Below are 23,851 nucleotides of genomic sequence, written 5' to 3'. Positions count from 1 at the left end.
TTAAGCACCTACACTGTGTCAAGTGTGTTCGTTGTTGTTTTAATTATTGATTTGAAAGAGAGGAAAAGTGAGAACTATCGATTTGTTGTTCCACTTATTTATGCATTCATTGGTTGATTCTTGTCTGTGCCCTGACGGGGGAATCAAACCTCAACCTTGGCGTTTTTTGACGCTGCTCTAATCAACTGAGCTACCTCGCCAGGGCCCAGTTGTGTTATGTAATCTCTGCTCCTTAGATATTCTTCATGGAGGTGTTAGCAGAGCATTTTTCTGATAAGACAGGCTCAGAGACTTGAGTGATTCACCCACGGTCTTGGTGCAGCAGAACAAAATCTGAACTGAGGTCTGGTCTCCAAGGCTCCCTCCAAGGCAGTTGCTTTTGCCACTAACACAATGTATGTGCCTTTTGGAGGAGGAAATGGGGATAATACCAGTCACACTAATTGAACTATTATCATGACAATCAAATCAGATTTTGGACATGGCATGCCAGGATGCTCATACCATGAAGTTAATACACATAGCTCCCAATAAGGACACCCAGACACCTGCGTCAGCTCAGTTCTCAAACTCTGTTCAATTTGGCACGTCATTTCATCTCCTTCAGGTCCACTTCCTCAGGACTGAAAGGGAAGAACTGACCTGAGTAACTTTTAATTCTGCCCTGCTCTGAAATTCAATTTCTAGATAAAGCATCATATACATAAAGGATTATGAAAAATTGCAAAACACCTCTCAACTTTATCTTGACTTTTGATTTAGCATCTCACTTATTTTCCAATTCCCTTTCAAGGTTTATCTTTTGGCACCCTCAGATCTTTTTAGACACTGTAACCACTTCCAATAAAACAATACATCATAGAGTATGCAAACCACAAGCTTTGAGGACTGTCTGCAAGTTTAAGTTTTAAATGTGCAAAACATTTTGGGATGTATATCCCCTCCACAAAAGATGAAAGTAGGAAAGATTTTTCAATAAATTAACTACTAGAGATTAGATCATAACACTATGTGGACGAAAGGAGCCACATGCTAACCTGACAAGCTCAGGGGAGGCCTGTGTGGCAGTCTTGCAAACTCAGAGACCTGGAATAACCACAAAGGATGGTTTGAAAATTAAATATTTAACTACAAACAGGTTATAGTGGGTAGTCATGTCCTAGTCCGATATCTTCCCTGACAAAGATCAACTTAGATCTTCTTTCCTGAGCCCATTTGCCTTTTTGCCTCTAAGATAACATATCTGTGAGATGTCTGGGTAACTTGTAACTTCCTTTTGACCCCGGACCCCTCAGGGCACAACAAATGGCACCGGGACATTCCCTCATTGTTATTGTTATCAGGTTAATTGTCAACTGTTAATTACGTTAAAGTATCCTGTATCCATCTCTGTAAGAGAAGCACATGTCCATCATTTCGCTTTTCACCCTATCCCAGAGGTTTCCCCGCTTTGCTTTGTCCCACCTCCCTAATCTGTCACCAATGGATTTCATGTAACTCACCTACCTCCCTTTCCTTTGATTTCAATGTATAAATATAGATGTAACCCTGCATTCTCCGGAGCATTATCTCAATTCATTGAGGTTCTGCTTCCCGGCATATGTCGACAGTTTGACTCAAATAAACTCACTAAAATTCTTTACAGGTTTCAATGGTTTTTTTGGTTAACAACTACTAGATTCCGTTTAAACTAAAACTGTTACTTTACTGTAGTTACAAGTGCAGACAAAATGTACTTGAATGTTAGTCTTGCTATTTCCTCATTTTCTGATCTTGAGCAAATTACCCCATGCCTGATTTCGCATTTGAAAAAAATAAGCATTCCAGTACTATGCACCTCAGAAGGCTGTTCTGAGGAACCAGCAATCTATATAAATGCAGTACCTGTCACACAGCCAATGTCTAACTAATATTTGGATATTGTCACCAGCGCTCGCAGTTATTTTTATACGTGAGCAGGTTAATTGGAGAATTATTTCAGGGAACAAATACTTGAGTGCCTACTGTTAGGCCCCCAGAGCAAGGACGATGGGCTAGGTATGGCAACTCACTAAGGCACAAAGCCCTGGATGCCGGATGCCCAGCAAGGGGCAAAACTGGGGAAACAAGAACCTCGCCCCCAGGGTAACCTATCCTCCCCTAGCATATCGCTGGTCATGTGGTTTGCACCCCGGCTCTTTTAAAACCCCGGAGACCTTTTCCTCTCTAGGCCTCAGTTGTATTTCAGTTCCAAGCCAAGAAAAGCAGCAAAACCAGGCAAGTGACACTATGGCTGCCTCAGGACCAGCTTTTACCTCCCAAGTCACTCCACATTGTGTCCTCAGCTTTGGGTAATGATTTGGCATGTGCTACGGATTTTTTTTTCCCCCTACATCTCTTCTTAGCAGGAGACAGAATTCTACTCAAAACATGGAAAACCAGATCACAAGACAATCAACATGGCCGGGACCCGGGGACGTGCTTCTCACCACTCCAAATGCTCTGAGTCCCTGGATCCGTCACACCAGAGTGAAGAGGGTGCCAGATGGGGAAGAATGGGTGACTGAACCCAAGAAACACCTCAAGGAGGAACCTATGGAGAACAGACCTTCCCATCTTGCCTAGTAGGAGTTGGGACACCTATTGCTAATACACAGAATTATACTCATTCTATTCGTTTTGGGAAGAAAGTCCCATATGGGGACCTTTATGTGTTGGAACCCACTGTCCGGGAAAAGGAGGCCACATGCTAACCTGACAAGCTCGGGGAAGGCCTGCATGGCGGTTTTGCAAATTCAAAGACCTAACGTAACCATAAAGGATGGCCTAAAATGGAAACTTTAACTACAGTTTATAATGGGTAGTCATGTCCTGGACCAGTATCTTCCCTCATAAAGGTCAATCTTTACCTTAACTGAGCCTCTGTCTTTTTGCATCTAAGATAACACATCCTTGTGAAATGTCGGGGTAACTTGTAACTTCGTTTCCTGGACCCTTCAGGGCATAACCAAATGTGCCTGGGCACCAGGACAGAGACCACAATTTCCTTCATTGTTGTTGTTATCCTGTTAATTGCTGTTAACTATCCTGCACCCACCTAAGTAAAAGAAATATGTGTCTATCATTTTACTTTTTATCCAATCCCAGAGGTCCCCCCCTACCCCTTTGCTTTCTCCAGCCTCTCTAATCTATCACCAATGGATTTCAGGTAACCCACCTACGTCCCCTCCTTTGATTGCAATGTGTAAAAATAGATGAAAAACCGCCCTTCTCTGGAGCATTATGTCAATCTGTTGAGATTCTAGTTCCCGGCAATTGTCGACAGTTTGGCTCAAATAAACTCACAAAAATTCTTTACAGGTTTAAATGTTTTTACGTTAACAAGATGCAGGATGTTTTCTCTAAAGGTTGCTGCAGTAGCTCCCTGTGGCGAACGTCTGACTTTTCCCAGGTGACCTAGTTACTGTCTTTCAGTATCTAACAACTACAATATGAACTATTATGATAATTTTACCCTCCCTTATAGTAATGGCCATACTAAGCTGCCAACTGGTTGTTTTAAAAAAAAATTCAAGAAAAACAATTTTAAATATAATAATGTTAACTGGTTGGTTTCTGATGTGTGGAGTAACTGTTTATTCAGATGCCCTTGTCAACAGCACCAGAGGGCCTTGTTCCTTAGGCCCACGTACCTAAGAGACCTTTGCCCCATTCCATTAAGAATAATTATTAACAAATAGAAAGAGGGGGGAAATGTTAGGACCCTAGGGCACTTTGATCCTTAAGGGCCATTTGTAAGCTTCCCGCCACAGGAGACAAAGACCAGGAAAAAGCTTTCTTGACACTGTCCTGCGGGCACCAGACCGCACGCCGGCATTCCAGGCCCACCCCCAGCCCCACTGACAGTTTCCCGCGGGTGACTGCACCTAAGGATGAGACTCCAGCGCCTGGGTGCTGCCACCGACCACCCCGTGTGCCCTGGGCGCTGCTGCGCAGCCTTTCCCTGCCCCTAAACCCATTCAATTCTTCTCCAAGCACCCTTTGTTTGGCCTGCCCGCGCGCCATCCACCACGTTCACTTTTCACCAAAGTCCCGGGTCTTGCAGCAAAAAGTAAAGCGGGTTAGGAAACAAACTAAAGAACGTGTGGACAGTGTGAGCCGCGCGTCACCCGAGGCGGAGGTGACCTCCGCTCCCCGCACTCTCCTCCCGTCGCGGCAGACACCTCCGTGCCCGCGGGCGGACGGCCCGCAGCCCACCCGGCCGGCCCCGCCCCGCGCCAGGAGCGCACGCGCGGCGCCCCAGGGATGACACGCTCGGCCCTGCCCACACGTCACTTCCGGGACGCTTCCTTCGCGAGGCCTTGTGGGTAGCCGGCCGGGTCCGGGCGACGGTGATGGCGGGGGACGTGGGCGGGCGCCGCTGCCCGGACTCGGAGCTGCTGCTGCACCCGGAGTTGCTGTCCCGGGAGTTCCTGCTGCTCACGCTCGAGCAGGTCGGCTCCGGGGGCCGCGGGGGCGGGGGGCCGCGGGGATGCCCTGGCGGGAGCACTCCCGCCGTCTGTGCGACCCTCCACGCTGGCCGACCTGCTCTCCCCGCGCCCCCACCCGAGAGGATACGTCCTAGCGCATCAGGAATTCCTGGGGGTTCGGACTTACCTTTTTGGGTTCTTAATGGCTCGCAAAGAGGAGTCCTAGGCGACCCTCGCGGCCTGTACGTGAGCAAGGAAGAGGGGACAGGGCGCGGGTCGGAGGGGGGGGGACGGAAATGGGGACGTGGTCGGGGCCGGGAAGCGCGGAGAAGTGGCCCGCTCTCCGCACCCTCACCTCGGCTACAGATGCGGACACGGAGGTGCACTGCCTTGTTTCAGGGCACACCGCCGGTGACGGCGGTGAAGGGTGCAGCCAGGAGGAGAATTCGGGGTTCTGGGCTCTCGGTGCAGCGTTTGCTCTTTTTCAGCTAATGTGGCCGCTGATAGTAGACGAAAAAGAAGACAAAAAGTGATAAGTTTTGTGTAAAGTGGTAGAGAATTATTGAACGTTTCCTTGGGGTTTTATGTATAATACTTTGTTTTTCTTGTGTTTTTTGAACCTTCAGTACTGTATCTTCGTCTAATCTCATCAGGCCCTATGCTAAGTCGATTATTTTAGTGATGTCAGTGACCTTTTGCCTGTGTTTCTCAGACAGGCACATCAGGCACCACAGGACTTGTTAAAGCACATATTTTGCGGGGTTCATCCCCTTTGTGTCGGAGTCAGTAGTTCTCAGGCGCGGCCTGAAAATCTGCGTTTTTTAGCAAGTTCTTGCTTCTAGTTCAGGGACCACAGTTGGAGCACCTCTGCCCCTAAGCGGTGCTTCCCAGTCTAACCTGCAGTGCATTCTGGGGAATGCTGTCCGAGAGGACCCGCAGGGTTTCCACATGTCTCTGAGTGAGTACAGGGTGAAAACTGATAATAAAGGCCCATCTAGTATAAGACAGAAAAGGAGTAAAATTGTGCTTTTAAGTTTTTAAGGGAAAAAAGGATTGGGAAAAGTTTCACAGAGGCCATAGATTGGATTTGTTTAGTCAGTTCTATTAAACACAAGTGTTTCCAAGCCTTTCAGAATTGTAGGTGAGCCCATGATCACATTTCCGTTCTCATTTTCCTTCGTTGTTCTCTTCACAAATTAGGATGATGTCAGAGGAAATGCTCTTACTGCCCGGTGTGTTGGCCGCACGCTTGTGGACAGCAGTGCTGGTCACACTGAGGACATGTGCCCATTGCCTTTAAGATGAGGCTGAACCAAATATTTACAGAGCTTGAACTATTTATAATACTGCTTTTTTCCAGCATTATAAAGGACCCTTAAGCATGTGTCTAATTGTAACAATGGTTTTATAGTTGGTTATTTAAGCAGTAATGTTCTGCCCCGTTAGGTAGGTAGTTGGTTAGTTGTTAAAAGAAGGATGTTGTTTTGAAATTATTTTTGTTTCCTTTTCCACAGAAGAACATAGCTGTTGAAAATGATGTAAGAATAAACAAAGACAATCTTACTGATCTGTATGTCCAGCATGCAATACCATTGCCTCAGAGAGATTTGCCAAAGAATAGATGGGGGAAAATAATGGAAAAGAAAAGAGAGCAACATGAACTAAAAAACGAGACTAAAAGGTACTTTTCAATGCTTCTGGTTTTCATCTTATAGGACTAAACTATTTTGCCTTTTTTTTTCTCCGTAGGTAAATTTAGGTCAAAAAGATTTCATATACTCAACTATTTATTGAGCACCAGGCACTGTACATATACCATGAATAAAACTGACAACATTTCTTGCTCATATTTTAATATGAAGAAACATAATAAAAAATTGAGTAAAATATATTGTATGTTACATCATGACAGAAGAAAAAACAGTGAGAGGATTTACCGTTTTAATTAATGTGGCCAGGAACAACCTCATTGAGAAATGCCGTTTCAGTAGAGTGACCTAGCGAGTAGTGAGCAAGCTAGCATTCCAAGCAGAATATAGTAATTGGGGTCAGGAGTGTGCCCACGAACAACAGACCACCAGGCTGGGTGGAGAGATTCAGAGGGAGAGGGGGGGCGAGGTTGACGGGGTGAGTGGAGCTTGTCAGATCACAGAAAGCTTTGCAAGTCATTGTGAGAACTGTGTCTGGACTATTGAGAGGAGAAGGCAATGGAGGGTTTCGAGCGGAGTCGTGACACCATCTAAGAGCGTTTTAAACGGGGTCATGCTGGCTGCCATACTGAGAAGTGATTGAAGGTGGGGGAGGGACAGGGAAACCACTTAGCAGACAGCAGTGATCCAGACAACAGCCGGTGGTGACTGGCTGAGGTGGCACTGGACTTGATAAGAAGTGGTTGGGTCTGGATGTATTTTAGAGGCAGAGCCAGAGCCAACAACATGTGCTGAATTGTGAGAAAAAATGGAATCAGGACCCTAAGGTGTTTGAATAATACAGAAATGGAGAGACTCATACAGCTTCAGGGACACTGTTTCACATTTTTAAATTCCAGAAAATTGTTTATAGAACCACAAGCAAATGAATTTCCCATTTAAAGGTACATGTGATTAATCAGTATAGTTTGTTAGTTAATGAGGACAAGGTACCCAGAGATCCCTAAGTGAGCTAGTTGTTTCTTTTCCTATGCCACTTACATGGCAAGTGGGTGTTATTGATTACTGAATCTTCTTTGAGAGCCTTCTGTTTGTAGGGTACTGTCATGGGCAGTGCAGTAGCGATGGAGTGAGGGCAGGATGCTAATTCTGATTCCTGGTTTTACTCTCTAGTTATGAAGAATGAAGAAAAACTCATGACCAGTAGGGAGGTTATTCCCCAAGGAGTAGAATAGTTGATGGGCATGCATGCTCAGAGTCTTTTGGGAAGTAAATAAGCGTACAGTCCCACTTTTGATCAGGAACACATTCAGTTCAGATTGAGCATCATTTTAGTTCGATGGTTGCATGTTGGTACAGGCTGTGTATTAGTGTCAACTTTCATAAATCTGGATTATGCTGTGCATATCTTTAATTTACTTCCTTTGACTCTTACTTGGAAAGTATTTTCTTCTTTATCTGCACATTCAGGCACATTGTCCTAGGCCAGTGATGGCGAACCTCTGACACACGTGTCAGTGCCATTTCTGATGACACACGACCGCTGAGGCGGCCGCATGCCGAGGATGAAACATTTATGTTATTTAAACTATAAATATCGCGAAATAATGTTTTTTCCTCAAAGTGACACACTACCCGAGTTATGCTCAGTTTTTTGGCAAAGTTTGACATACCAAGCTCAAAAGGTTGCCCATCACTGTCCTAGGCAAAGCTTTCAATCCTGACATACTTGACTTCATGTGACGGCTTCTTTTAGGCCCTCAGAGTCACTTTGGAAAGGATCTTTGGCTCTATTTTTAAAAATCACAGTTTGACTCCTGTATCAGCACTAAAGCTGGAAGGATCTAAGATCACCAAGCATTATTGAGTCGCCTGCTGTTTCATCTCTGGAGGAACTGAGCTCTGGAGAAGGGCTGTGACGTGCCTGGTCCCACCGAGCTGGACCAGGTCTTGACTGCGGTGCTTCTCAGACCTGCAGGCGCCCCTTGCCTCTGAGGTTGAACTCTCACAGCTGACGCACCTGCTCGCAGTCCTTCTGTTTCCCTCCTGCAGTGGCAGTGGGTTTACTTTTCATCTTCTGCCGAATGGTTGTCAGTGGTGAATTTGGCTAATCAACTGGGATCTGGTTAAAAGGCAGATTCTGAATTTTTCACAAGCTCCCAAGATACCACAGGTGCTACTGGTCCCTGGACCACACTTTGAGTAGCAAGGCTGGAGAGTTCTTCCTGCTAAGTTTGTTTAATTAAAATATTTTTATCATAAATCTATTGTTTGAGGTATAAAGAATAATGGACAAATGAAATACTTTTATTATCTTTACGATTAAGAGTGGAAATTAGATTTTCAGAAGCTAAATATGAAGACTTGCTGAATTTTAAAATTAAAATAAAATTAAATTAAATTAAAATCAAACAAATGTTACAGTTCCAGTTATTTTAGAAAATGCCTTGGCTTAAGCGACCTTAATGAATGGAGCATAATGTTCCATATTGTTGTATATAGATTGTCGCTATGGGCGTCTTGGTATAGTTTTGTAGTTTATTATCCTTTCTAAATAGTAATACACTTGTGGCCCGGTGCACAAAATTTGTGCACGGGGGAGAGGGGAGGTGTCCCTCAGCCCGGCCTGCACCCTCTCCAATCTGGGACCTGTCGAGGGATGTCCGACTGCCGGTTTAGGCCCGATCCAATCGGGCCTAAACCGGCAGTCGGACATCCCTCTCACAATCTGGGACTGCTGGCTCCTAACTACTCATCTGCCTTCCTGCCTGATTGCCCCTAACCACTCTGCCTGCCGGCCTGCTCGCCTCCAACTGGCCCCCCCCCCCCCCCGCCAGCCTGATCACCCCCAACTGCCCCCCCCCGCTTGCCTGATCACCCCCAACTGACCCCCCCTGCAAGCCTGTTCACCCCTAACTGCACCCCCCCACTGGCCTGATCACCCCAAATGGCCCCCCCCATCGGCTTGATCATCCACAACTGCCGTCCCATCCTGGCCTGATCACCCACAACTGCCGTCCCATCTTGGCCCCTAACCGCCTCTACCTCGGCCCCGCCATCATGGCTTTGTCCAAAAGAACGTCTGGAAGGTCTCCTGGAAGGTCTCCCAGTCTAATTAGCATATTACCCTTTTATTAGTATAGATGGTCAGGATAACCCTATAATAAGATGGTGATTTTTAAAAATTAAAAGAATTTTTAGTTACTAGGAAATTCTGTTTTACCTTCTAGGGTTAGTTGGTCAATTGATGTTTTAAAAATAACACTCTTGTGTGTACAATAACGCTCTCTTTAAATTTCATGTCAACGAATATTTAAACTTTAAAGCACCTGGAAATTGTTATTTCATTTAGAGAGTAAAAGAAAATTTCTTTTCCACTGGCCCTACTTACAATAGATTCGTCTTATCAGTAAATTATTTTGGGTCATTGTTTGTTTTAAATTTACATCCTAGTACCTGCTTTGCCATTCCAGATGGCATCTTTCATGAATGTGTCTCTGATTTCAGGAGCAGCAGTGTAGATGTGTCAAAGAAAAGACCTCTCATTGTGTTTGATGGAAGTTCAACAAGTACAAGCATAAAAGTGAGAAAGACAGAGAATGGGGATAATGATCGACTCAAGCCTCCCCCTCAGGCAAGCTTTACCAGTAATGCCTTTCGAAAATTATCAAATTCCTCTTCAAGTGTGTCACCCCTAATTTTGTCTTCCAATTTGCCTATGAACAATAAAATGGAACACAATAATAATGACACTAAACAGAACCATGACTTAGCGCATGGGAAAAGTCCTTTGGGCCCTGCGAAGCTGCCGCCTTTGTCCCACGTGGGAACGACTCCAGTGAAGCTAAAGCGAGCTGCTCCGAAAGAAGAGGCCGAGGCCGCGGTGAGTGGGCAGTTTCCACGCTCATGGGAAGGGAACGGGGTCTCTGAGTAGTCACTGCTGCAAGCTGGTCGTTAGCCCTCACGTGATCTGTCCGATGTTTACATCTCATTTCTCATAAATCCATGATGATAAACTGATGCTTTTTTAAAAGTACACAGTTTTTTTTCCTGCTTAAAATGTGTAAAGAGAGAGTCTCTTAGACACTTACCCTAGATTTTTCTCATTTAGATCCTTTAAGTATCTTGCAACTAAAAGAAAGACTCTTTTTTTAAAAAAAAAAAATATTTTTTTATTGATTTTAGAGAGGAAGGGAGAGGGAGAGAGATAGAAACATCAGTGATGAGAGCGAATCATTGATTGGCTGCCTCCTGCACACCCCTCATGGGGGATCAAGCCTGCAACCCAGGCATGTGTCCTTGACCAGAATCGAACCCGTGCGTGACTCGACAGTCCTCATGCCGACGCTCTATCCACTGAGCCAAACCAGCTAGGGCAGAAAGAAATACTCTTGTTAGCAAGGCTCAGCATGTTAAGTAATTGGTGCAGGGTCACTTTTCAGTAGCGTTGGAGAGCTTGGTCTTTGTTTTGCACTTAGCTTAAGCCACACTAGAGTCTAGGATTTACCACTTGCCTCCCCTGCCCCTTAAATTCCCTGTCCTTGGAGGGTAGAGGGCACTTGGAGGAATGTACTATGGTGTGTTCTGCTGTACTTAAGCATTTTAGATGCTGGCAAATTTGATACAGTTACACAGTTTGTTTAGAGTTCAATTTATGAGATTATGTAAATATCCAGCAGTTTTATAACCTTTGTTTATCTCAGACTGCTATATCAAAAAGTACCACTGACTGATGGCTCAAGCGACAAGCAGTTATTTCTCACAGTCTGGAGGCTGGGAGTCCAGAATCAAAGCCCTGGCAGATCAGTGGCCGTGAGAGCCCACTTCCTGGTTCACAAGTTGCTTGTCTGGGACCTCACGTGGCAGAGGGACAGGCACCTTCTGGGGCCTCTTTTATCAAAGCGTCAATCCCATCCATACGCATTACCCCAGAGGCCCCACCTCCAAATACCACACTGGGGGCACAGACATTCAGTGTGTAGCACGTTTTTGTAGTATATACTTGGACTTTATTATCTTCAAATTGTGTGTCAAAGGGATCAAAACTCAGAGTAGTTCAATCTAAAATAGTAGACCCTAGAAAAAGAAAGCTACTGTGTATCCGACCAGCCCTAAATTCTTACATTAGTTCCTTGAATCCTTTTAGTAATCCTGTGATGTAGGCACAATGGTTATTTCCATTTCACAGATGAGAAGAAGGTTGGATAATTTAAATAAACTTGTCCAGGGTTTCAGAGTTAATAGGCAGCCGGACTGCAGTTAGAATTCACGCCTAGCCCCAGAACACGCACGACACCATGTTGCCTCCACACTTACCTCGGTCACCTTTGTAGGAAAGAGGGAGAGAGGAATGGGAAGAGGAGTCCACCCTCCGATACTACAATAAGAAGTGAGCTTCAAGGATTTTTTTTTTTTTTTTGAGAAAACATTTTCTCAAAATTTTTACTCTTTCAGAGGTGTGGTTTTAATTATTTTTAATCCTCACCCAAAGATACGTTTTCTGTTAATTTTAGAGACAGAGGGAGAGAGAAACATTGAGGAGTCACCTCCCATACGTGCCCCGATTGGGAATCGAACCCACAACCTAGGTATGTGCCCTGACCAGGAACCGAACCTGCCACCCTTTGGTGTGTGGGTCGATGCTCCACCCACCTGAGCTACCCGCTAGGCTCAGAGGTGTGATTTTTTTTTTTTTTTAATTCGTTCTCCTGTTAAGATCTTGGATTGTGGGATTGAGGGAGGACATTGTGGGATTGAGGGAGGACATGGGCTCTGCAGGGGGGAAGCAGCCCAGGAGCAGTAAGTGGTCTCAACCCTGAGAACACCCTAGGGCCACCTAAAGGAGCTTCAGAAAGTCAGCGGTCAGAGCCTCATCTCATGTGATTGGTCCTGGGATAAGGCCCAGGGCCGGACGTGCTTCTGGGTGATTCTAAGGTGCACACGTTTGAGAACCACAGCTAGAAAAGTGGGAGCCAAGGAGGCTTGCTCTTTTTCCTGGTCTAAGATCTCTCCCACTAGATGGCAGCAGGGATCTACCGTTTGTATGTTGGTAGTAAACCTTGGTGGTTTAAAAATAGTCATTTCAGTTGTTCTCTGACATTTTTGTAAGTATAAACTGATTTCTGTTTGTTATTTTAGGATAACCTGAAACCCCCAGAAGCAAAGAGGAAGATACAACACGTTACATGGCCATGAAGGAAAGTTTCCAAAAATGTAAATATAACTGTAGTTTTCAAACAGTTCACATATATTGACAGTATTTACAGAGAGCTTGATTATTTTGAAAATTTTCTAAAGGTTTAAAATTAGGTTCAAAAAATAGTCTTTCCCTCCCTCCCTGCCTTCCTCCCTCCATTTGAAAGAAAAAAAATTGCCTTTTATTCCCTGATTAGGTAAGAATTTCTCTTTTTAAAAAAATATGTTTTTATTGATTTGAGAGAGAGAGAGAAAAAAAAAATCCATGTAAGAGAGAAACGTCAATCGGCTGCCTCCTCTGCACGCCCCCTACTGGGGATCAAGCCCGCAGCTGGGGCATATGCCCTGACCTGGAATTGAACCAGCAACCTTTCTTTGCATGGGCCGACGCCCAGCCAGCTGAGCCACACTAGCCAGGGCGGAAGGAATTTCTTTTTAAATGAATGGCTTACTATAAGTCGTTTATGTTGACCCTAGTCAAATCAGGAAGCTACAAGTCTGGTGTACCATAAAGCATCTGATGAATTTTAGGAATTATTCTCATTAATCTGTTTCAGTCTTTAGAGAACTTTGAGATTTTTTTTAAAAACTCACATATTTTAGAAGTTCACAATTTTTCTTTTCCCAAGCAAAAGAATAAAACAGTTCATCACAGTATTTTAGTAAATACTGCCCGTTCATCCTTGAAGTTCACCGAGAAAAGCTTCTTTGCAGCGCTGCCAATGAACGACTCAGACTATACAGATAAAATTGCTGTTCCCTAAGTGCTTGCTATTGCTCCTTCCCTTGAAGTCATAACAGAATTGGTTTCTCCTGAGTGGACTGGTCAGGGTTGCCCCAGGCCCACCCTTCAGGTTGTTCTTGTCGCGCAGCCGTCCTTCCTCTTTTCAGGAGCAGCCTGATCTCACTCGCTCAGGGCTCTCCCTCCAGGAGCTTAATGAGGCAGACTGTAAGAATCTCCAGGTGACGTCATCGTGTTAGAGGTGGTGCCTGTTGGTAGGAAGTTTAGTGAACAGGAAGAGGAGGTAGAATTGTAGAATTTAGGAGAGTCCGGGAGTATAGTATGGTGGTGAAGGGGGAAACTCGGTGTGACCCCGATGGGCCAGCACAGGAGGGACTGAAGTCGGAAGTCAGGACCCAGTGACGGCACGGAGGGGGCCAGTTGGCCGGGTCCCTGCTGGTGCAGCATGGGGCGCTGTCCACAGGGCTGTCCCGCGGGCATCTCTCTGAGGTTGTGTAAGTGGGCTTGTTCCAGCTGCTAATTGAGTCAGTGAGCAAATAGGTTATTCCTCACATTCGTGAGTTCCGGTGTTCACTTTTCTGCCGTGTGTTTCTAGCCAAGTGCGAGAACACTTGATACTTTCTCCCTTGTACGATTGATCTTCCAATTGGGGTTTGTCTCAGCACTTTTTAGAACAGTTTCATTCCTCTTTCGATTTGTTAAAACAAGCATTTTAATTCAGCTATTGACTAGCCTTAGGAAGAAGTAATTCCACCGTGCAGGTGAACACTGTACTGAAACTTTAACCCTGTAGTTTCAGTCCTGTCTTCTCCAGACTGCATCTGTTCACATAAGACAAAGTGGATACATACTGAGTGTTGCATAAATTGTTAATGTTATGGTAAATTATTAAATACGCAGTTGTCTGCAGAGCTGATGTATAACTATGTTAAAGGACATTTTGAAAAGTGCAGATTTTAGGGTAGAATGACATTATATTTATTGAGTTGTTCCTTCTGCTTTCATCTGCATTTCTCTCTTAGTTAAGAGAGAATTAGCCATTTGACAGTTTTAAGTCAGTAGAAACTTATTTTTAGTTACTCAAAAAATTAATTTTTAATTCGTATATTTAACTTACAAAGTAGGTTGGTATTAACAGCTGAACTGTGTAACATTGTTGCTTCAAATTGAAGTTTATATTGTGAACATTCAGAGTCTGCGCTCATATAGCAGCATGTTCTTGACCTACTTTGAGTTTGAAATGTGGAGGAGCTAAGCTGGGTACTGTGTGTCCCATACACCAACATCCTGGATGCTGTGCCTTCCGGGTGCGGACGCAGCTGGCCCTCCGCGTCGCCATGTGCGGGAGCAGCCCGCGGAGCCTGCCCGCGGAGCCTGCCAGGGACGGACAGGAATCGGGCAGAGGTGTTGGGAGGCTGACGTTTGAAGTGTTGCTTTGGTGAGCTTTGAAGCTGAGAAGGACTTGAATGGCTGACAACTTCGGAATCCTCTGGACTCCCTAACACGGGTTACTATTGTTGCTCTCGATTCTCTAGTCCAATAAAGCCAGTTTTTCTTCTTGTTGGGGTAGGAAAGCGAATGGCATTTGTGTCAGAGAGTGGCCTCTGAGGTGGAGTTACAGGCACTTGACCACTGCCTGCCCTTGCCAGGTGGTCTTGCTCTTTTCTTCCTCCCCCTCTTGGTTCCCCGTTTTCCTTGCTCGTGTCCTCCTTTCCCACATTTTCACGTTCTTGGCCTTCATCTCCTTCCTCCTTTCTGTAGAGCCTAAGCTTCAGGCTTGGTCACACGGCGTGGCCCTGCTCATTCACTGCGGTGGGGCTGGACCGGCCCGTCCTTGTGCTGTGAGGTCGGGCTGCTGCGAGCGCTCCGAGAGCGCCAGGCCCGGGCACCAGGCACCGGCCTCCGGGCTGTCGGCTGCGGTTTGCCACGTGCTCAGCAGCCAGGCCCTGTGGGAAGCTGGTTCAGCTTCTGCCGTGAGGCCTGGTGTTTTTGCTATATTCAAGGTCCTCAGAATTGTAATTATTTTTTTGAAGTAATATTTTGGTTGCTTAAGTTTTCAGAGACAATTCTAAACTGATCTAGAGACTCATTCAATAGCAATGACCTTTTTAAAACTTACATTAAGTAAAACTGCCAGTAGCTTAAATCACATGTATGTCAGAGCCTCCTCTGTTCTCTACTGTGGGACTTCAAATGTTTTTAAGTATGCTCTTTTATTAAATGCTCGTGCAGGTTTTGTAATTCAGTACAGAAAGTTTAACCTTGTAATGTACATTTTTTTGTATGTAAAAAGTCTTTTAAGTAGCCTTATCCTTATTTAAATAAACTGAATAAAATTATTGAGTAGGCCTGTCGTTCGTAAAAAAATAAAATGAAAAAATACTCTGTTAATGACTTGATCTCTTTTTATTTGAGTAAGTGCTATTGAAAGGTGTCAGTTTTATAGTAAAAAGTCTGTTTCTGGACTGATTGAGCTCCAGCATGATTCCGATAGTGCCCCCATCTCGGGGCGCTGCTGTACAAGGAGCGTGCGTGGCTGGAGCGGCCTGGCATTCAGGACTCCCCGGTGCGACAGAGGCTGACACTGACCACCACTGTGCTTGGGGGAAGGAGACAAGTTCCCAAACCTCATCCCTTGTAAGCTTTCTTATATATATTAAATTGGTTTCAGAGAGGAAGGGAGAGGGAGAGATAGAAACATCAATGATGAGAATCAAAATTGGCTGCCTCCTGCAGCCTCCCGCCCCCACCGGGGATCGAGCCATGACCTCCTGGTTCAGAGGCCGACGCTCAACCACTGAGCCATGCCCGCTGGGCCCTTGTAAGTTTGTTTAACTGGGACAAAGCAGAGATTCGTTGAGGGCTTATTTGTGTTTGGGTGGTCTTAAGAAAGTTAATTTCTAAACTGGTGTCTTAATGTTGATAGCGAAGCTCTAAATTAACTAGGAAGAGCTTCTGGTCACCTGCCTTGAACTTAAAAATTAGATCCTTGATTTTTTTTGTCTGGACAGAAGCGACCAAAAAAATCTTATTTCCATTTAGATTTTTATTAATGTGCTCTTAGTACTAACTGAAGTGCTTTGCCCTGCCAGTTGTTATAAAGTTGGTTGTCTTCCCTGTTGTGGCAGAAGAAATAAAGATGTGAACTAAGTTCTCCTTAAGAAAAGACAGGCAAGTGAACAGGAATGATGGGTAATTCTAATGAGAGAAAAAAATCAGGCTTAGGGTGAGAAACTTTAAATCTAGTGGTTAGGAAAGCCTCTTTGAAATGCTGGTATTTTAAGGGGTGACAGCTATGGGAAGCTTTTGGGAAAAACATCCTATAAATGGTAGGTTGTGATCAAGTAAATGCTTCTACTGTCACTCCTGGACCCCTGCTGCAGCCGTGATGGGAAGAAGTTAGAAAAATACACCCCGCTGACAGCCACCCACTCCCCATCCACCTGCCAGGTGACTGACTGCCTGAGGTCCCAGGGCAGACAGCCCAGAGAGCTGACTCGCAGAATCACGGGAATAGAACGGGTGCTAAGCCGCTAAGTGCTGGGGATGGTTTGCTACCCAGCACTAGATAACAGACATCGATCTCCATGGATCTAAAAACCTATGAACACCCTGAGTCTTCATAGGTTTTTAGATCAAAAAGACTGGTGGGTGGGTAGTATAAAATGAAGTCAGAGAAGGTAGACAGAAGCCAGAGTAAGGTGGATCTTAGGCCATAAAGGACCTCGTATGTGATTCTGAGAGAAATTGGAAGCTGTTTGTTAGCGGTATTCAAGACTTTGCCAAGTTGAATCAAAAGACAGAAACAAGACTGGTTGGTTAAGTGTACAATAGCATGAAATATTTTTTAATCTCTAAGAAAATGAACCAGGTGCCTTGTTTTTTAGTCTTTGGGTAAATGGTTTGAACCAAAATATTTAGATTTCTTTGACTAATAATTAAACCTTAGAAGACAAATACCAGTTACATTTAAAGATAGTTTTATAAATATAAGACACAATATCTAGCTAAGCCTTCTGTTAGGTCTGTTCTGCCCTGCTACATACTTTTTTTGAAATAAACTTTCAAAACCTAAACCTTGTGGAGTTTTCGGTGTATAGAAATGTTGCTGTGGCGGTATGGAGAGTTTCCCTCTCCCGACAGCTTCCTGCCACTGATACGAGGTAGTCTGGTGCCTTCCTTGAGACTAGTCAATATCGATACATTGTTAGCTAAAGTCCATAACTTGATTCAGATTTTCTTAGTTTTTACCAAATGTCCGTTTCCTGTCCCAGGATACCACCTTACCTTTGTTTTCATAATAACTCCTTAGACTCAGCTGGGCTGTCACAGTTTCTCAGACTCTCCCTAAGTTTCTCAGCCTTGGCAATTGGGGAGCATATTGGTTAGTTGTTTTGAAGAACGCCCTTCAGTTTGACTTGCCTCAGGTTTTTTGCGTGATTAGACACGTTACGGGTTTCAGGAAGATCGGAGGAAAGGGCCCTTCCATCACGTTATATCAGGGTGTATTCTCTAACGACTTTTAACACTTTCGAGGGGACCCTGGGCCACCTGGCTCAGGCACTGTCAGGTTATATGGGGCTACTTTCTTTCCTCCTTTCATCCTGTGCTCGGGAAGGGTTTCATGGGAGGAGTGTGGAGTTACGCTTCACCTAGCTGGCCAAGCGTCCACATAACCCGTTTGGAATTCTCTGCAGAATTGTCTGTTCTCCCCCCTTTTAAAATTTAATAATTATGTCAGTGTGGGCTCAGCTGCTTACGCTTTGGGTAAGAACGTAATGCTTTCCTGTTGGTTTTGCTCAGATTGCTCTAGCTTTGGCCACTCACTGAAATCGGTTTCAGCTGGCCGCTGTGTCCCTCTGACGTAGGTCATCCTCGTGGTTTCTCTGGAGCACTTCCTTCCTTTCTGGTGGTACAAAGGACTCCGGGTTCCTCTTGTATATTTCCTGTCCCAGGCCCAGACTTGGCCATTTCTCCAAGGAGTCTTGGTTCCTTTCATTGAAGGATGATGGTATTAGAAAGCAAGATCTGGGCACTAGGGTGCACTTTGATACCGGGGTGTCATTGCTTCTGGGCCTCAACTGACAGAGCAAGGAAATACCTATGTGTTTACGCTGGCCCTGGTATATGCACACGTCTGTGCATGTTTTTATATGTAAGCATCTCTACAGTAAGCTAAACGTGAGCTCATGCTGTGTGGACCACTGTAGACCTCCTGTGCTTGTTTCTAAGTGCCCGCCCTGAAAGTGAGAAGCCAGGCTCCCACCACCCACTGTCCGCTTACTTACCTGTTCGCTTCCGGTACCCAGGTGCAGCAGTGGCCGCTGTTCACCTGTGCCCATGCGGGAACAACACCATCAACTAGATAGAGTGCAGTGATTTATACAATTCCTCTGCCTCTATCCTTTCAGACTCCACTCATTTCCAGTGTTACTTTAAGTCATGTCGCTTAAAAATATAATGGGAGTTTTATATTTTAATGAACAAGAGGATGTCAAGTTAACTTTTCTCTATTTGATTGATTGATTGATTGATTGATTGATTGATTAGAGAGAGAGAGACACCGATTTGTCATTCCACTTATTCATGCATTCATTGGTTGATTCTTTATGTGCCCTGACTGGGGCCGATGCTCACACTGACGTGAACGCCCTGGACAAACATGTCATTCATGCAGTAGGGACCTGCTGTGTTTTCACACTCTGCATAAGGCGCTGGAATAAGACATGTCTCTGCCCCAAGGGGCTTTACCCTCTTACTAATCCCCGTTGATTCAGTCTAAACATTCAAATAGTTTGAGAGAAAATCTGAAGAACATTTAAGAGTTAAAGTCAAAATGTTCTGTGTACCAAATGGTTTACTAGTTATGTTTTTAATTCCTTGAAGCCTAAGGAAACCAACCAGAAACTGGATTTTCTCTTAGAAGCTGCTTCCAAACCTGGGAGGGTTTTTGTTCATGTGCTTCTAGTGGGACAGCTGCTGAGGGGTGTCCGGACGGAGTCCCCCGCTCTGATTTCTGTGGCAGGCTTCTCTGTTCTCTCTCATTCCTTTGGCGTGCTGAGAAGTCCGTTTCTCAGTTGATGTGCATTTGGCACGTGTGATGCCCGGACATTTCCTTCTCAGTGTTTCAGAAAAACCCATATTCAGAGATCGCATCCCCCACAGTCACCTCCACGTATAAGAAAACAAATTGTGTTTTATTTAGAAATAATGCCCTCCGCAAACTTAGTCCAGTTACGGCTTTTTCTCATTGTTTCCGACAGGAAGCAGTGGGACGCAGCACTCTGATGATGGAAGAGGAGGCGTGCCGGAGGGAGTGGCTTCTCTGAAGGCTGCCGCTAGCTGGTGACAGCAGCGGCCAAACCTGGACCCTGCCCTTTCCTTAAGCCAGAGATAGGCCCCTCCACGCCCACCCCACCCCTGGAGTAAAGGGCAATGGCCCTGCCGGCACACGGCGGCCCACTAGCGAGCGGAGAGAAGAGGGACATAACAGACAACAGGAAGGACGGGCTGGCGTCAGGAGCCTGCCCCGGTGCTGGCCTTGCGTGGCCTTGAGTGAGCATCGCTCCTCTGGGCTCCCATTTTCACTCTGATCCGGGGTCTCTCCTGGATCTTAGTTCTCTGTATTTCCACCTCATACTCACCCTGAGCCCTCAGGCTGCCCTCTAAGGCCAGGCAGCCTTCATGTCAGAATGAGCATTTAAATGTACAGGGAGCATTATAAGGCTTTTTGCTCATTTCTAGCTCTACTTTATGTACCTTGTGCCTCAGCCTGGGGTCTCTGCAGAAGAGGGGGCTCCTGCGCCTGGGCCTCCTTGCTGTCAGCATTCGTGGCGTGCCTCCTGTAAGTGTGTCTACTCTGTGTCAAGGTTCAGGACTCTCGGGGTGGGGGCGTCCACTGTTAGTGTGGGATCCTCGTGGATACTGTCAGTCACCCTTTCCCGGAAGTGTTCCCTGCCGTGGATACCCTTCCTCTGCTCTTTCAACACATCTCAATAGAACACATCCCCCTGTTGAAAAAAATCCAAAGCCCCAAAGAGTTGTCGCAAAGATGTAGAGACCACGAGAACCCAGCAGAGTAGGCCATTTGTTTGATGCGCTATCAACCAATGTGTTAAGGTGAGAAGACAGCCCCGCACCCCACTGGATAGGAAACCTGGTGGCCAGGACTCCAAAGAGCACCTGTCCCACGTGATAAAGGTGAACTAGAAGTCAGCCTGCCTGCTGAGGGAGGGAGGAAGGCGAAAGAAGAAAGAGCAGGGAGATAGGAAGGAAGGAAGGAAGGAGCAAGCAGGCTCCTGCAGGTTTGCAGCCAGAGCTACACCCGGGAGGCTTCCTGGGAAGGAGGTCCAGCCGAGGCCGCGGAGCTCTGTCTGCAAGAAGACGGCGCTGGGCACAAGGAAACGCCTGCGGATGGTGCTGGGCGCGGTGACCGCACAGGTCGGCTTACCCAGGCACACGAGGAAACGCGCACCAGTGCCAGGTGCCGCCGAAACATCAGGTGGGAGAGACTGACCCCAGAGCTTTCAGGTATTAGAGCGATCTGATACACATCAAGCACATTTGCTTTATATTAACTGTCAGTATAGGAAGCTAAAAAAGTATAACATACCTTTTTCTGAGATGTCATAACATTGTAAAGTTTAAAATCTACAGCTCAGTGAATTTACGTGTGTGTGTGTGTGTGTGTGTGTGTGTGTGTGAGAGAGAGAGAGAGAGAGAGAGAGAGAGAGAGAGAGAGAGAGAGGCCACTGCCCAGATCAAGACAGAGAGCAAACTTCCCATAAAGAGCCAAACAGTATACATTTTAGGCCTATGGACAGGCCATGTGTGGCTGAGTGGGCATGGCTATATCCCCATATACCTTTCTAAGAGAACGCAGGGCAGTGTGCAGGACTTAGCCAGAGCCAGTTTGCCAATCGAAACACAGAACCTTCTCAGCATTCCTGAAGTTCTCTCCTACCCTTTCCCCAGCAGAATTAACCACTATTCTGACTTCTGTCTTCATCGTTGAGTTTTACCTGCTAACGTTTGTTTTATGCACTTTTATGTATGTTTTATTTCTTTTTAATAAAAAGTCTTGTTCACAAAGTGGTTTATCATAGAACGCCATTATTTTAGAGCCAGTCGGAAGTATTGTTCAATGTCGTGATTCCCAGCTGGGGTGGAGGCCCATGCGGGCTCTGCAGACCCCCGAGTGCGTGTGGCAGCTCCGATCGCAGTTCAGTACTTTCAGGATTCTTCCCTTTATCTTTGGCTTTCAACGTTTCAACATTTTGACTATGATATGTCTGGGTACGGATCTCTTTGCATTTTTCATACTGTGAGTTTGTCAGGCTTCCTGGATAATTTTTAGATTAATGTTTTTCATCAAATTTGGGAAGTTTTCAGCCATTAATTCTTTTTTTTTAAATATATTTTTATTGATTTCAGAGAGGAAGGGAGAGGGAGAGAGATAGAAATATCAATGGTGAGAGAGAATCATTGATCGGCTGCCTCCTGCACGCCCCCTACGGGGGGATGGAGCACACAACCCAGGCATGTGCCCTTGACCGGAATCGAACCTGGGACCCTTCAGTCCGCAGGCCTACACTCTATCCACTGAGCCAAACCAGCCAGGGCCGGTCATCAAGTCTTAAAACATTTTTTCTGTCCCTTTCCCCCCTCCTCTCCTGGTATCCCCATTTTGCATATGTTGGTGCACTTAATGGTGGTTCGCATTTCTCTGAGGCTCTATTCATTGTTTTCTTTTTCCCCTGTTTCTCAGATTTCATGATCTTTATTGATCTGTCTTCGTGTTCCCCGATTTCCTCTCCTCCCAGCTCAAGCTTCTCTAGTGGTTTCTCATGTTGGTTATTGCACTTTCAGACTCCAGAATTTGCATTTGGCTCTTTTTAAAAAGGTTCACCGCTTATTGGTGTTCTCACTCTGATGAGTAATGGTTATTATAAATGTTCCTTTCATTCTCTAAGCATGGTTTCCTTTAGGCCTTCGAACATGTTCATAGTAATGCTCAGCCAGGTCAGAGCTTCTGCTTAGCCCTCTGAGCAGACAAGGCTTCGAAGAGCCTTGCTGCTGTGTGTGGCTTGGCGAATGCTCTCATGTCTGCTGCACGTGCTCCGACTGCTCCTCAGTGGGGGCAGCCCCGTCCATGCCGTCTCCTGGACCCCCAGCGGCAAGTGGGATCTCCTGAGGGCGCGTCTTCCCCGAGTTTCCTGGTAAACTGGCTAGTCTGCCATTTTGCTTTTTGCTACTAGTCTCATGGAGCTACTAGCTCCCTGGTAGTTGCTTGCCACTAAGATCTGTGTTTTTGACAAGTTGGGTAATTTAAGGTTGGAGATGTTTTGTGTAGCTGTGTTTTTAACCAGGAACAAGTAAGATGTTCCATACTGAAATTTGGAAAGCTTTTACTTTTGTTTTTTTGGAATACTGCTATTTTTATTTTCAAAAGCACATTTGCAAGAATGCTTTTACTTTTATATTATTGTGGACGAAAGGGGCCACATGCTAACCTGACAAGCCCAGGGGAGGCCTGCATGGCAGTCTTGCAGACTCAGAGACCTAAAGGAACCACAAAGGATGGTCTGAAATTAAACTTTAACTAAACGCAGTGATGGTGGGCAGTTACATCCTAGGCTGGTATCTTCACTCACAAGGTCAACCTTTACCTTAACTGAGCCTGTCTCTGTCTTTTTGCGTCTATAACAACATACCCTTGAAATGTCTGGGTAACTTGTAATTTCTCTTTTTCTGGATCTTGGGGCACAGCCAAATGTGGCTGGGTGCCAGGACAGATACCACAGATTCCTTCACTGTTAACCTGTTAATTGTTCCTGCACCCACCTAAGTATGTGTCTATCATTTTACTTTTTATCCTATCTCAGGGGTTTCCCTGCTTTGCTTTCTCCCGCCTCTCTAGTCTATCACCAATGAATTTCATGTAACCCACCTATGTCCCTTCCTTTGATGGCAATGTATAAATACAGATGTAACCCACAATTCTCTGGAGCATTATCTCAATCCATTGAGGTTCTGCTTCCTGGCATATGTCGACAGTTTGGCTCCAATAAACTCACAAAAATTCTTTACAGGTCTGAATGTTTTCATGTTAACATTATAAAGAAGAAGATGGCAAAACAACTAACAAGGGTGGGTTTATTCTTTTTGTGAGCGGAGCCTCCAGCTCACTGTAACTCTGGCGGCCTGGCTCACGTGGTCAGACGCCCTCCTGGTGGCGGCCTGATGGAGACGGGCGGGGCTCCCCCCAGGCTTTCCCTGGCACACAGTTTCATTTTATAACAACTTACCCTTTTTGATGAAACTATTAACAGATGTCCCCTTTCCCCCCAGTGACCCCTTCTAAACCACCCCCATCCACTGCCCCGGCCCTCCCCACCCTATGGTCTGTGTCCATGGGCTATGCATATATGCATACAAGTTCTTTGGGTAATCTCTTCCCTCTGAGAATCATCAGTCTGTTCCCTGCTTCCATGTCTCTGGATTTATTTTGTTTGTGAGTTTATTTTGTTCATTAGCTTCCACATATGAGTGAGATCATGTGATACTTGTCTTTCTCTGGCTTATTTCACTTAGCATGATACTCTCCAGGTCCCTCCATGCTGTCTCTAAGGGTAAGAGATCATTATTTTTTACTGCTACGTAATATTCCATGGTGTAAATGTACCGCAGCTTTTTTGTTAATTCTTACTGGAGGCTATTTCTTCCATTGATTTTAGAGAGAGTGGAAGGAGGGGGGCGAAGGAGAGAAGAGATAAACACTGACATGGGAGAGCCACATCAATCAGTTGCCTCCCATA

General features: G+C 45.5%; 1 protein-coding gene across 3 annotated transcripts; it reads left to right on the top strand.

Moving 5' to 3' along the window:
• Positions 1-4,357: 4,357 nt before the first annotated feature.
• LOC307111725 (ashwin) lies at positions 4,358-23,390 on the top strand. 3 transcript variants are annotated; one of them, XM_079791749.1, is made up of 5 exons: positions 4,358-4,472; positions 5,963-6,129; positions 9,605-9,980; positions 12,236-12,310; positions 19,298-23,390. In XM_079791749.1, exons 1-4 carry the CDS (start codon positions 4,374-4,376, stop codon positions 12,290-12,292), a joined length of 699 nt encoding a protein of 232 aa, XP_079647875.1. In that variant the 5' UTR covers positions 4,358-4,373; the 3' UTR covers positions 12,293-12,310; positions 19,298-23,390. The 3 variants fall into 3 exon arrangements, with proteins under 3 accessions (XP_079647875.1, XP_079647876.1, XP_079647874.1); XM_079791750.1 differs by lacking the exon at positions 19,298-23,390 and having other exon boundaries at positions 9,605-9,731; positions 9,858-9,980; positions 12,236-15,421; XM_079791748.1 differs by lacking the exon at positions 19,298-23,390 and having other exon boundaries at positions 12,236-15,421.
• Positions 23,391-23,851: the final 461 nt, after the last annotated feature.

The sequence above is a fragment of the Cnephaeus nilssonii genome (assembly GCF_951640355.1).
Source record: "Cnephaeus nilssonii genome assembly, chromosome: 15".
NCBI lineage: Eukaryota > Metazoa > Chordata > Mammalia > Chiroptera > Vespertilionidae > Cnephaeus > Cnephaeus nilssonii.
Note: the sequence above shows the minus strand (reverse complement) of the source record. Positions and strands in the feature narration are given on the sequence as shown.

Excerpts from the sequence above, each read along its gene's own strand:
- LOC307111725 (XM_079791749.1), top strand. The coding sequence starts at position 4,374 with ATGGCGGGGGACGTGGGCGGGCGCCGCTGCCCGGACTCGGAGCTGCTG. Across the intron at positions 6,130-9,604 it reads CTAAAAAACGAGACTAAAAG|GAGCAGCAGTGTAGATGTGT; the intron begins GTACTTTTCAAT and ends CTCTGATTTCAG. Across the intron at positions 9,981-12,235 it reads AAGAAGAGGCCGAGGCCGCG|GATAACCTGAAACCCCCAGA; the intron begins GTGAGTGGGCAG and ends TTGTTATTTTAG.